Genomic DNA, 13,876 nt, shown 5'->3' with positions numbered 1-13,876 from the left:
TCATCACTAGCGTCAATTATTGCGGCAATTGGCCAGCTTAAGAAGGGGGCAGAGATAATGATGCTCTCGGCTGAGCTAATGCGCGATCGGCTCGCCAGCCTTGAGAGGGCTAATGAGGCAGCAACAAAGCGTAGGCAGCGTAAGAAAAAGCGGATACAGAAGCGAGGAGTACTTACAAAGGGAGCTGGAGAGGATCTACTCGCTCAGCGCGAGGCTGATCAGCAGATTGCTCATGAAGAGCGTCAGAGAGGAGAGCGATCAGGTGTTAGCCGCCAGGCTTTGGCGCGCTGTAGTAGGTGCAGAGAGACTGGCCATAACTCGCGTACGTGCAAGAAAGATACTCTAGGTACTGCTTAATCTATTATGTTAATATGTAGTAAAACAACTATATTGTGGTGGAACTACAGGCTTATAGAGGTGCGCAGGTTTGGTGGGGTGCGGCGCTCGCTTGCCACATACGTTAACCGTCTTTCTTTCTTTGTTTCTTTCTTTTTGATCAAATGCGGAAATCAAACATCACAAACGTGTTAGAGACATGTCAATTGCACGTTAGAAGCATATTAGAATGCACGTAGAACCATACTAAATTCATATATGTAGAAGCATGTTAAATGCTTCCTTCCAGCTCCGTTTCCACAAAAAAAACATCTCCTTATTCGTGATTATTCATCTTGGAAAGGTAAAGGAAACAGGCATGACGGGTAGGAAAAGTAAGCAGGAAAAGAGATGAGAAGAGTGTATATACGATAAGAGAGAATGAAAAAGAGAAAAGACCATCTATACAGAAACTTAGATACCGGAATCGGTCTGGTCATAAGGCCTGTTTCCACTAGGAGAGCTGCCCTCAGGCCAGTAAGAGTCCCAGTCATTGCAGCCGTTGGTCAAGGTGCTCGTGTCACCCAGGCTGCCCTTGATTTCGCTCATACGCTCCATGAATTGCATGCTGAGGCCCTGGCTGGCGTGCCAGGCAATGTGGCAATGCATGATCCACATGCCGGGGTTGTCGGCGGGGAAGGCAATCAGCATGTAGCCGCCAGCGGGCAGGACAGCAGTGTCGCGGCGGGTGGGGTTGTCAAAGTTGAGGCCGGTGGTGGAGCCATCCCAGGTTCCGGTGCCGCGGCCGACAATGTAGTAGTCGTGGCCGTGGAGATGGATAGGGTGAGGCAGCGCAATCTGAGAGGTAGATTGAATCCACCAAAGGTACCAGCCAGTACCGTTCATGGTGCGGACGTTTTCGTTGGGGCCAAAGTTTGTGGAGCCGCCTAGGACCGTCTCCAGAGTGGGGTTGTTCCAGTTGACAATGTGTGGTGTGCCGTCGATGAGCCAGCGGAAGAGGTTGTCCTTGGCTGGGTCAGAGAACGAGTTGACTTCCATCTTGTGGTCCTTGGCCTCGCCGACTACGGATGAAGGGACCGAGTTGGGCACAAAAGGCACAAGGTTCGTAGAGGCCTCATCATCGCAGCCTGTGCGCGGGGTCACGGTAGATGTGGATGTGGGGTTTGCCGTCGTGGAAGCGCCGTCGTAATGTAGGATGGCACCTATCTGCTTGGTAGAGGTCGCCATGGCGTTTCTGCTACATGCTGTGCCGATGGATACGCGGAACCAGTAGTTGTCAACGGTTTGGTTGGCAGTGATGACCACGTCGTAGCGCTGACCAATCTGCACGGTCAACTGGTCGGTAACGAAAGACTTGATGGGGACAAAGTCGGAAGTCAAGACTGTAAAAGGATGGCCGTCCATGGACACGCTGAAGACATTGTCGACTGCGGTGTTGATTATACGGATGCGGTACTTCTTTCCCTTGACCACGTTGATGCGAGCATACTGTCCATTGTCATTCAACGAGTTGATATGAGTGCCGTTGACGAGGATGTTGTCAGCTGTAGGAGGTCCAGTTCTGGAGTGCTGCGCCACCTCGTTCAGAGTGAATGCCGGAGTATAGTACCAGTCGGTGATGGGCAAAACACCAAGATCGACGTCGTAGTTGGCAGTGGCTGGCCCGTCAATGATCATGGTGCCGACGACGCCATCTCCGTACTGGGCCGAGAAGTGGGAGTGGTACCAAGATGTGCCAAACTGGGTGGCCCTGAACTTGTACTGGCGAGTCTTTCCAGGAGCAATGGGGCACTCGGTGATACCCGGAACTCCGTCGTCCTGACACGAGTTGAGCTGTCTGATACCGTGCCAGTGGATGCCGGTTCCGTTGTGCGCGAGATTGTTCTTGACGTTGATGATCAGAGTGTCGCCCCATTTCGCTCGGATAGTTGGTCCTGGATATTGGCCATTGATGAGCATCATCTGCCTACTACCACCACTCCCATCAGGGTTTGGCTTGGTGACATTAGAGATTTCAAGGTTGTACTATGACTCCGTTAGTATGTGTTCAAAAACGGCTATCTAGTATACTGACAGTGACAGTAGTTCCATCAGGAGGAGATTTGGCATCAAAGTCAGTGGCAATGCTGTAGCCAGCGCTCCAGCAGCTTCTGGTCCGTGGCCCATTGGTACACGCGCCGTCCTGCCTCTTGACAATCTCTTCAAAAGAGGGAAATTCGTCAGAGCTTGCCAACGGTTCGGCCCGTAAAGGGCTGGTTATCGCAAGTGATCCGAGCGAGAGCCAAACGGCCAAGGATTGTAGCAACATGGTTGCTCAAAGGCAATGTAAGAATGCGGGAAAGAGCGAAAATTTAGTCAGTATACACAAGCAAGTGCTGACCAGGCCAACGAGTGATCAAGAAGCAGTGGACTGGATTGATGCAAGATAGATGCGGCCAGCGTTGAGATAGAATTTATATGAGCTGTTGATAGACGTCGTCCCTAGGCAATTCAGCCGGACCCCTTGTCATGTCACCGACACCTGTTCGCTTACGGTGGCCTTGTAGTTTGGCCCCTGTATGGACCAAATGGTCGGATAGCGTATGGTCTCGTGGCATTCTTGTGTCTCCACACCTGTATACGAGCGGACTCGGTATGCCAAGACAAATGAAACGATTCTTTTGTTGTTGATTCGGCGACTTTGGTCATCCCAGAGATTCATTGAGCGAGCAGCTGAGGACCAGAAACTGTGGCGGACCAGTCACGAGCATGCCGGCAGTTGAACAACAGTCAAGCGAAATCGGTGATTCCAGCATATCAGGCAAGCTAAGCATCTAGACGCGGATTGGGCTTTTGGGTTTGTAAGTCTGGAACCATCACTGCCTCTGTGGCGGTATAGACTTACCACGATCGGTCAATGATGAGCACTTGACCTTGTGTTGGATCTTTTTCTGAGCCTACTAATCCCGACACTCGCGTAAGACGGTCGTCCCCAGAAGGTTGCAGGGGGAGGGAGTCAAATCATGCACCGCTGCCGATATCTGAGGCCAGCCTTGGCAGAAACATGCCTCTGCCTTCACCACCATTTGCCTTGGGCGGCGGCGGCGGACGGGCCAGCGACGTCCCGCCGCTAGTGCTCAAGCCACTCGGGATTGGTGCGCGCCGCCGCCGTGGTTAGCGCCCCCCGACCCCCAGGCCCTTGACCCCTGACCCCCATCCATCTTACCTTCACGTCACTCCACCCGGCCCCGACCCCGACGTCCGCCGCATCGTCCCTACACCACCTACCTTGTCCCAGCTGCTGTATTGATAGTCGAGCCTCGCTTGGCCATGGCCAGCCACAACTGTCCTGGAGCCCGTATTCCCCCATGCTTCCACGTTTGCCCACGCTGCTATTTGCGGACGTGGACGCCCACTCCCCTTCAACTGGGCCCCCTCAGCACTATGAATATCGAGCCGCCACACAGCAGGCCCAGCAGAGCTCAGCGCCGCCCTGCAGGCAGCCACGGCCCGCCAAGCACCAGCAACAACAACACATGCACCCTGGAACCCGCCGGGCTGACAATGCCTCTGCTGCGTCCCTGGCTGGTGGGCTGAGTCGGACCCGCTAGAGCGTCCTGTTTCGTCATACAGCCTCACCTCTCGCCGTAAGCCACAATGGGTAACTCCATGGTACGTCAGCCTTACTCAGGGCCAAACTCTCAACATGGTCACAATGCTATGCGCCTGTCTCAGGCCCCTTCGTACCACCGCTACACTCCACTCCACCGCAAAAGCGCTATTTTGGTAACAGTCGCCGATCCCGCCACTCGACAGACCGCCCGCACCGCCGGATTCATGCGGCGCCATCTAGTGCCTGACTCGGTGTAGCTACGCCAATAACGGGCCTCGGTGCCTGCAGTCTTGGTGCTTTTTTACCTCTAGCCTGCAGGCTGCCTGTGCATGGTTCGTTCTACCAGTGCGCCTTACAAGTGGCCCGCCCGCCCGCCCATAAGTTCCTCATGTGAGATCGCGTCCCTAATAGGCCTACCGTGGGCTCGAGCGGCCGCCGTGGCTTTGGGGACCTCCATGGACCCGCGTTTCAATAGATATGCTTCCCTACCACGCGCTGCCACGCTTACGTCGTGTTGCTGTCTGCCGCCGCTCGAGCCCCGGTTCCTGCGGTGCGCGGCTAGCCTGCTTTGGGACATACAAAGCAAGTCGTCATGGCAGCCTCTGCGTCTAAGCCGACTTACTCGGCCATGCAGACGCAGTCAGAGAAACGCGAGACAGAGGCTATTCCTGACGAACGGTTGCCTCTTGCTGGCGACCGTTCGGGTACAAAAGACTCGCTGGCCCGTTGGCTTGGAAGACCACTACTTCTCGTGTGTACATCACTTCGCTCGCTTGCCTGCTTGCATTGCCCAGAACACCGTCGCCATGCACTCTCGCCTTGTCTTTCTCACGGCCGCTGCGGCCTCGCTTTCGTTTGTGCGCTCGGAAGACATTTGCTACTCTTACGGCGTGGACTTTGTCGATGAGGGCAGCTACTTCATCAACTCCGAGTCCACTGACGACTTCACTGCCGTTTCCTACTTCAAGGGCTGCAACCAGGACATGGCTGATGTGCTCCTCGTTGCACCTGAAGACACTCCTGGGGAAACCGAATTTCTGTGTGAGCGGATTCCCACTACGCCAGACAACCAGAACCAGATGTCCACATGTCCCATCAAGAAGAACCAGATGAGCTCTGGACACTGGCTTCTTCTGGTTCTGGGCAACAATGGCAAGGGGGGCCAGCCTTTTGCATGGCAGAGAGGTATGTTTTCCGCGTCTTCTGCCCATACCCACTGTGCTGACTATGCGTTGTAGATCTCTACTTGACCGTGGGCCCGCAAATCACCACGACATACACGCCAACACTGACCATGAGCATCACCACGACGCCCACCATTACTGAGATGACCACGACGACATTTACCGACGTCATCACCACCGGTCCCTTCTCGACCGTCACCATGCCCAGCGGCACAGCCAAGAAGATCAAGACGGTGACTCCCAAGGCCGTCACCACCACGTCGACCAAGACCATGACCCGCACAAAGGTCTCGACAACCAAGGTGACTGGCTACACGACCAAGACGGTCACGGCAACCTGCACCACACCAGAACACACAGGCAAGCCCGACAAGCCGTGCGAGTACTCGCCTACCAAGCTGCACCCCGCCGCGCTGGTGACGCCCACTTCAATCCCCAAGTGGCGCCGCTTCAGCCCGCGCAGCGACCGCGAAGTCGACTACGAATGGGCCCGGGCGCGCGTCGAAGCCGCAAAGCAAAGGCGCGCAGAAGCACTGCAACGCCGCACCCCAGATGCCCCCACCGTCACGGTTACCTACGACACGCCGGTGCCGACAACGACGACACTGACGGCCGATGCAACCACCACCACCGAGACTGTTCTCGAGAGCACCACCAGCACATCTACCATCCCGGCTCCCACGGTGCTCTCGGGCATCCTGACCATGACGACTACCCTGCCCACCCCCACCAAGACCAAGCTCAAGCTCGGGTACGCTACCACGACAAAGGTGATTACGTTCGGCGCAACGTATACCAAGACGACGACGGTGACGCCCCCGGCATCAATCACAGCCTGCAAGAAGAATGGCGGGCACTACTGGAGCTGAGGACGGGGTAAAATGTAGCTAATTGTGGACACACTTGCTGCTGTCCCTTGTGTGTCTGTTTTGCTTTTACTTCGCTTTGCTGTACCTTGCTGTATTGTTTCTGTTTACTGAGCGCCGAAATGCCTGCTTACATGCATATCAACATGCATATCACGATACTGTCTATTACCTAGTTGTACTGTACATAATGACCAAATGAACGCCTATCTATCCACACTAGACCTTGTGCTGTGCTGTGAGCTCCAATCGCTTGCCTTGTGGAGTCATGAATGTACATGTGCTTGCATGCGCCACGCGTCGCCGTTCACCGCAGCGAGTCGCGTAGGATAAAATTCGGAATAAGGAAAATAAAAGGGCACATGGTGGAAACAGCCATACGGACGGTGAGATGACGCATACCGCTGCCCTCGTCTAGCCTCGTCTCGCCTCGCCTCGCCTCGCCTCGCAACTTGGCTCGCTTGACCCTGCAAGAAAATGAAAACGAAAGAAGACAGAGAGACAGAGAGAGGAAAGGCCCTGCATGAGGACAAGCCCCCATCTCAGCTGTGCAGAAACCTGGGAGCTGAAAATCCGCCCAGGGAGGGGGGGGGCTTCAAAAACGGGTTAACCCACGAATCCTTTGATGGACAGGGTTGGAAATCCTCCACGCGCGGTAAAGCTACCCATGAGCATGGACGAGCAAAGGCAAAAAAGAAAAACGTAAGAAAGCAAAGCAAAAAGACCAGAACGGGCTTGTTTCTGCAACTAAGCCATATGGAGAAATAAAACCATGACCCACGAGGGATACATACCTTGTCATGATTATCCCCGCGGAACAATATTTTTTGCTTGCCTTTGTGCTGCCTTTGCTGCTGAGACGGGGGGTTTGCTAGCTGCAGTCCCCCATGTCGCAAAGGGCGACGGGTCCGGCCACGCGACCGAAATCCTGGCTCGTGGTACAAGGCTGTGTGTATACGTGTGTTGGTCTTATTAGTATTATGTGCAGCCGCAGTGCTTGTGTGCGACGCAATTGCTTACTTAGTTTGGCCCATTATCCCACACAAGCATGTAAGAAAAGGGTACGTAGGCAGGCAACAGAAACACTAGGTTTATGGCACGTGGGAGTGAAGGAAAAAAAGACGCTACCCCCACGTGCATCAGCATCACTGCGCGGGCATCAGCACTTCGCCGCATAGCGTTCGCAGAAACGGGCGGAAGGGGGACAAAAACACGAGTGAGCGCTTGGATCGTGCTGACGTTTGCCGCCTGCTGGCTGCGGCGGCGGCGGCGGCGGCGGTGGTGGTGGTTGGGTAGTTGGTGGTAGTTGGTGGTGCAGCGCCTCCTCCTCCACCTCGCGCGCGTTCGCTATTCCGAAGCGAAAAAAAAACCCAGATCCAGCCAGGTCAGGAAAGAAAAACGCATCGTCGCAGGATACCCAGCTGCAATCGTGTCTCGCTAGGCGATATGCGCTGCAACAAGTGGCTGAGTGGCGTGAGCACACATGCGCTCCATCCCCATGCCATCCATACACCTGGGTACCTGAGCTGAATGCGCACAAAAGTAGGAGTACATATTAGATACCAGGGTAGAACAGGGCTGTGGCGCAAGGACAAGGCGATAATAACAATAACAACAACAAAAGAAAGATGATATACCTACCACCTACATATGTAGCCCAAGTCAATCACTATGCGCATGAATGTGCGTGGAAGATCGCCAGCATGGGTGCAAACGACAAACGACATGGATACGGCTGGATCTCCTCTCCGACGTCCGTAGTCCATCCCCACCATCGTCTTGGCAATCTTTTTCAAGTTCAAACTACCGTAGGTATTCGGCGCGCGTACCCGGAGCCAGCCGCCTGGCGCTGATGAACAAAACGATGAATCTTTTTTCTTTTGGCCGATTCCAAATCGCGTAAAACGGGCGAAAGCGGCAACGACGTCGTGGCGTGGCGTCGTAGTGCTAGGAACTAAGTGCGGCAGCGGGAGGCGATTGGCGTGAGAATTGATAACAGTAGCGGCACATCTAGTGTGCCCGTCTGACTGCGACGACTAAACTGTGACAATTGCTGCGTTCCTGCGTGTACGTGTACGTGTACGTTAGGTGTCTTGGTGCAAGTAATCCAGGCCGCACACGTGTGTGGGCGAGTGAGAGGCCGGGGGGGATTTATTTGTGGCGTCCCAGGGCTTGACGAATCGGCATCTGGGAATCCAGCAGAGTCAGTCAGGCGTGCTGGACAAAAAAACTCTACTTCGTACGAATGCCTCTCTCTGTCGCTCCACAACCTCGACTTCTCAATCTCACATGGCCCCCCTGCCGCCTCTTCACACACACATCTCATTGCAGGCTTGCGGATCGCCATCATGGCCCCATCGTGGATTGGCCCCTCCCCTGCCACGATTCAGCAGCGACCCCTGGCATGAGTAGATGCACGCCTGAGATATCCGCCCTTCGCCGGCACCAGACCGACAAGCACTCGACTAATCTGATCTTTGCGAAACCAACCTTCTGTTGGACCATCAGCAAGGCTTAGGCCCGGGCTTAGCAGCCATAAGCGCGAGTGCGAGCCTGGAATTTCCTCCTTCGCTACCAAACACCAAAACTGCCACTGCTTGCTGCACAGCCCCATGAGTCGCGCGCGCCTTTTCTGACTTGGGCTTGGACTTTGCGCTTCCCGCTCCAACCGATGCCTAACATGTGTGCATTTGCCCGCTTCGTATCTATCGTGCGATACAACGCTCTGAGTCCCGCTCGTATCATACACATGCCCCCCAACAAACAACATGGCCGCTGCCTCGGCTCAGAGGATCTTGCCAAGAAATGCCATGTCAGACCCGACATGCCAATATTCCTCCGGGGCGGTGCGGGATTCCTTCGCCGTGGGATGCATGTAGGAATCATGCCATGGTCGTCGTGGTGATCATGGTGATGAGAGAGATGGGAACAAGACACTCTCAACTCTCAACCATGACAATGACGTCTTTGAGCCTCCCCAGACCCCTTGTTTCACCATCCCTCAGTATGCTCATGCCCTCTGGCGCTCGTACAATTATAGTAGCTCCTGCTAGGGGTGCGGATCGGGAAGATCGCTGGGCATGTGAAATCCGAGCGGTTGCCAAGGTCCTGGCTGGTGCATTCGGCGACTGTTCCAGCCTGCTCTCATTGGGCCCTTGAAGGCGAAACGCCAGGATTCCTCTCGACCCAAGCATGACAATCATATTGGAGTCGCCATTATTATTTCCGACTCTGTTAAGAACTAGCATACGAGTCTGTCCAGTTTCTGCGCTATGATTCGTTGGTGGCTCGAGATGAGAAGCGCACTTGCGTCCACCAACACGGCCTTCTCTTTCTGCTGATGTTTTTGTTGTTTGTCGAAGCAACCCATAATGTAATTGGCGATGCGGCGAGGGATCGAGAACAAAAAACCAACATGCCAGGGTCTTGCGTAGCCATGTGCCGAGAGTCGACTTGCCAATCACACTTCGTAGTGGGCTTGATTACCTAAAAGCCCTTAAGGCGTCCGACAAAAAAAGCCGCTTCTAAACGCCCCCGTCTCTCACATCCTGGAGAGACAGAGCGCGCACACCAAGACTGACAAATAGCAAAAGAAAAAAGCTGCTACACCGGTCAGTGTGGATCGATCGTGTTGCCCTATACTTAGATCTTGATGCAGATCTCGACGGCCTCCGTGGGGTTCGTATGGGCCTTACCACATCTGGTATTCTACCTGGGTCAGCCCACTAGTCCTTGTGGATGACATAGTCCCGCGCGCGGCGTGGTTGCCACTGGTTGGTGGCATATGGACTTGCACTGTGCAAGGGTTGTGTCCACCAGAGAATATCTCAGGTGATGGTTCTCCATGAGGATTCTGGCTTGCATCTTCTCAACATACGGTGTGAGGACCTGAGTACGAGATTGGTCGCCACTTCAGCCTCATGAGCTCCACACCGAGCCGTCCCTATTGCTACATCGCGAGGGCTGTGCTGACTGTTTCTCCTCGTAAACTTTGATTTTCTCTTGCCCTCGACTCTGACCCGACTGCCATGTCTCGGGCTATGATTGTGGCATTTTCTGATCCCCGAATGGCCTCCGAGCGAGCTCTGCGACCCTGGAATCTGACAATCCTGAATGGGACATTCTGCGCAGGAATCTCGCGAATTCTGCAATGTTTTATCCATCCTACTGGAAATTTCCCATAAGTCGCGAGTAATAGCTGCAGCAACCCTGGGCACACAGTCGGCAAGTTGTGCGGGTCCTAGTCCTAGATGCCTAGGCCCTTCCAATTCCAGCGACTCCACCTAGGCTAATACTATTGAATTCCCAGTGATCGATGTGCACGTACAGTTGTCATGCTGAGGATGTCTTAGCAAGCATCAAGATGGATTAGGGGAAGACACGATGCCATCGCCGATGGCGCGTTGAGCACCGTCAATAGATGCATGATAGTATTGGCTGGACATGAGTGCTAACCAGAGTGCAAGCCCATCTGCAGTAACCCAAGAGAACACTGGAGGCAATTTTGGGGCCGTCGTAGCCATTGCGTCCATGTTGCAGGTTCGAGCATCCTTCGAGAACAGTATGAGGTGAGGTTGCTGCATAATCTTGAAGAGGCGGTAGTACATTCATGTCACGGCGTGCTCGGCGATAATTGCACTCCGCGGACTGTAGGTCAACTCCTGCACTCGAAGCGAGGTCTCATCTGGTGGGTAAGGAGGACCGGAGTTGTTCAACACATTCTTTTCTGGTGACAAACGAGAGTCATACGACTCACGCTGGAAGGATCAGGATTGAAGTGCATCCCCTAGCTTCCAGTTGTACTCTCAATCTCCCAAGTCAGTGTCTGCCGGTCCGTGGACTGCATAACTGTCCAGGCATTTTTGCCTCCGAAAGCCTGCGCACTCATGGAGAACCACTCTTTCTGCTTTCCTTCCATTGTGCTATTATCTTCCATATTGATGTCTCCCTCTTGGTTTGCGCCGCGTCGCTTCTTGTTCTTGAATGTCTCTTTTCGGACGGCCAGGAAGACATTGCGAACAAAAGCTGGGGGGATAAATCCTTTCCATCGTACTACAACAACGCGGTCCGTCCCGATACCTTTGCCAAAGTCCGGTACCTCGTACCGCGATAGGTGTGGGTTTATGTCGTCTCCTTTGTTGACACGAGGCGAATCCAAGCTCAACATGTGCATGTACTCTAGCAGGTCAAGCGTATCTTCAGCACACAACTCTGTAAGGTCGCCAGGTGAAAAACGCGGCACAAGTACCTCTTGTATACTTGACTGCTCTGGTGCAATCTCATGTAACCAAGGCGCATGCTTTGAAATAGGCTCCTTGCCCTCAGAGAGCGACTCGGCGGACGAGGGGTTAAAGTTGTAGAACAGCCACGTGAGCGAGCGGTTGAGAACATTCTTGCATGCCCACTCCAGTCTCGAAAACCCTTTCTTGCCATGCTTCATGGAATTCGCGCGCAAGTCATACTCGACAACCCAGCATTGCTTCTGGTGTTTCTTTCCGCCATCTTCGATTGGTATTCCCTGGAGACCGCACCGTTCGTACGTCGGACGTGTGAGTTCCATACGTAAGACGCCCTCATATAGCTCAAATCGATCATCAACGAGTGGCCGGCCTTCGCTAAGCATCGCGATGTTTCCCTGTTTGATATACCCATCCAAAAAGTCTCCCTCGAGCATCTCCCCAAGCTTCATGTGTACTCGTGCATACTGTGCTCTTGCCGGGCCGTCGCCTCGCCTCAATTCGTCCCTGACAAGCTCATATATCTCTTCTGGGAGGATCAGGTCTAAGTTGTGGCTGAACTTTTGCTTGTTGAATGTCGAGAATGGCTTCTTTTTTGTGGTGACATTTTGCGGGTCAATGTACGAAGGCAGGACGCTGTGAGTGAAGTAGACTTTCGAATCCTGTGCTGGATCGGCGCGGTGAATGTCAAGCATGCTGCAGTGCAGAGCGAGGCTCGCTGAGAATGCAATGTGGAAGCAATCGCGTTGGATGTCTTGGTGTTGCGCGAATGTGGGGTACCAGGCAATGTCGCGTGGGATGCGAAGAAAACGCGTCCTGCTTAGCTCGGCGCGCTAGCACCAGAGCACCCCATGCTCACTCACCCCACTTTGAATCTCGATGTCGCATCTTCTCATCAAACACTCTCTACCTCCTGATTCATGCCTAGATGAGCTGTGTATAATTCAGTCTATTTTGCTTGCAAATTGCACTCACGATATCTTAATTTTGAGTTTAGGGCAATATTACTTGAAGCTCTAAAGACGCTACAAGTAGAAGAGGATGAAGAAAGAAGTAAGGGACAATCACTTTGCTGTTCATCATACAGCTTCAAAGCTGTTATGTAGCGTGGTATATATTTTGCTAAGGCTCTCTGTACAATCCTAAATGGTGTGATAATTAACAACCATGACTTATTCGCTTGTCACTTAGGCTAAATATAGGGACAACAAAGTGACCTCCTTCCAATCTTGTTCAAAAAAGAAGTATGAGAAGCAAGGAGATTCGCTGTTGAAGAAAGGCTTCTTGTAAATCATTCTAATAGTCTTCAATAAAACTATTCATACTATATATGCAATTTAACACAACCACCTGTGGAGATATAAAAACGCAGTCCCTTACGCTAACCCAGATATTTCCAAGTGATTGGAACCCGCGGACAATTGGCCGAGCTGAAACTCCGTAGAGAACTCCATGCATCAATCGAACGCTTACTGTCCTCCACGGCTTTTAATCCTCACTACAATACCTATATATATCTTGCAGTCAAAGGTGTACTCGTGTTGAATGTTCAATCATTCACTGTGAGCAAAGAAAAAGGTTAGTATGTGCCAAAGTCATACTAGGAATTCACAGGAACACTTACACTAGTAGGCTAAAAGGCAATTAGAATTAGTTATTATTATTATTATTATTATTATTATTATTATTATTATTATTATTATTATTATTATTCTAGTTTAACGTCCTTTTTCAGCCTAAAGGGCTATATAAGACGTGTAGGGTTTTTAGGCCTACAAGTATCTAAGTAGGTTGTTTCTAGCTACGATATTTAGGAGGGGTTTTAACTAGATAAAGGTGAGGCTTGTAGCCTATTAGTTAGTAGGTAGGGGGTGAGATAGGGTAGGGGAGGTGTATAGCTACCTATTACAGGTATTACTTCTCGTTTTCTATATTTCCTTTGTACTAGGCTTATATTCTAGCCTTTGTTTCTTAAATAAAAGTAATAGTTGCTTCTATACCCTCTTTTATTTAAAGGAGGATAGGTAGTAATAAATTGCCTTTATAGGCTTCTCTTAGTCCTTTTCTTTCCTCTCTATATAGATTACATCTAAATAGAATATAAGGTAGGTCTTATATAGACCTATAGTTACAGGTGTAACTATTAGAATCCACTTTCCTGTAATGGGCGGGCCCAACGGGCCGAGCGTACGACTACTTACGCCATCCATAGCCAAAAAGGCAGTAACAAGACTTCAAGCTTCTTGAAGTCTAGGTAGTCGTATAGATATACTCGATCACACACACACTTTAGGCGTAGCCTCTTACATTTCCCTCTCTTATATAGGTAGTCCCTTAGGTAATAGTGCTCTAGTTTAAGTTAGTAGAAAGCGCTAGAAACCTCTCTTCTATTATTGCTAAGAATAGCGATTTGCTTTCCTATCTTCTACTTGTATTTTGCTACGTATATATGTAGATTCTTGCTAGTGGCTTTTTTCCTATACTATTTAAGTTAGCTTAGTAGGCCTAAGAACCCTACACGTCTTATATAGCCCTTCGGGCTGAAAAAGGACGTTAAACTAGAATAATAATAATAATAATAATAATAAGTTAGCTTAGCACAACCACCAACTTCGAGTTTTCTGGAAACCGCTAGGAAAGCACGCTATCTAGGAGAACCGA

General features: G+C 51.9%; 4 protein-coding genes across 4 annotated transcripts; 1 reads left to right on the top strand and 3 right to left on the bottom strand.

The window, feature by feature from the left end:
* Positions 1-789: 789 nt before the first annotated feature.
* On the bottom strand, positions 790-2,644 carry SETTUDRAFT_157137 (uncharacterized protein; the record flags this gene model as incomplete). Its single annotated transcript, XM_008032366.1, has 2 exons — positions 790-2,361; positions 2,411-2,644. The coding sequence occupies 2 exons, from the start codon at positions 2,642-2,644 to the stop codon at positions 790-792; spliced, it is 1,806 nt and encodes a 601-aa protein (XP_008030557.1).
* A 1,928-nt stretch (positions 2,645-4,572) lies between these two features.
* SETTUDRAFT_122653 (uncharacterized protein) lies at positions 4,573-6,190 on the top strand. The gene is made up of 2 exons (XM_008032365.1): positions 4,573-5,113; positions 5,167-6,190. Exons 1-2 carry the CDS (start codon positions 4,735-4,737, stop codon positions 5,979-5,981), a joined length of 1,194 nt encoding a protein of 397 aa, XP_008030556.1. The 5' UTR covers positions 4,573-4,734; the 3' UTR covers positions 5,982-6,190.
* Positions 6,191-10,336: 4,146 nt separating this feature from the next.
* SETTUDRAFT_157135 (uncharacterized protein) lies at positions 10,337-10,585 on the bottom strand (the record flags this gene model as incomplete). The annotated part of the gene is made up of 1 exon (XM_008032364.1): positions 10,337-10,585. One exon carries the CDS (start codon positions 10,583-10,585, stop codon positions 10,337-10,339), a length of 249 nt encoding a protein of 82 aa, XP_008030555.1.
* Positions 10,586-10,764: 179 nt separating this feature from the next.
* SETTUDRAFT_97498 (uncharacterized protein) lies at positions 10,765-11,910 on the bottom strand (the record flags this gene model as incomplete). The annotated part of the gene is made up of 1 exon (XM_008032363.1): positions 10,765-11,910. The coding sequence occupies one exon, from the start codon at positions 11,908-11,910 to the stop codon at positions 10,765-10,767; it is 1,146 nt and encodes a 381-aa protein (XP_008030554.1).
* Positions 11,911-13,876: the final 1,966 nt, after the last annotated feature.

This window comes from Exserohilum turcica (genome assembly GCF_000359705.1).
Source record: "Exserohilum turcica Et28A unplaced genomic scaffold SETTUscaffold_7, whole genome shotgun sequence".
Classification (NCBI taxonomy): domain Eukaryota; kingdom Fungi; phylum Ascomycota; class Dothideomycetes; order Pleosporales; family Pleosporaceae; genus Exserohilum; species Exserohilum turcicum.
The sequence above is the reverse complement of the archived record's forward strand: the minus strand, read 5'-3'. Positions and strand labels throughout refer to the sequence as shown.

Excerpts from the sequence above, each read along its gene's own strand:
- SETTUDRAFT_122653 (XM_008032365.1), top strand. The coding sequence starts at position 4,735 with ATGCACTCTCGCCTTGTCTTTCTCACGGCCGCTGCGGCCTCGCTTTCG. Across the intron at positions 5,114-5,166 it reads GCCTTTTGCATGGCAGAGAG|ATCTCTACTTGACCGTGGGC; the intron begins GTATGTTTTCCG and ends TATGCGTTGTAG.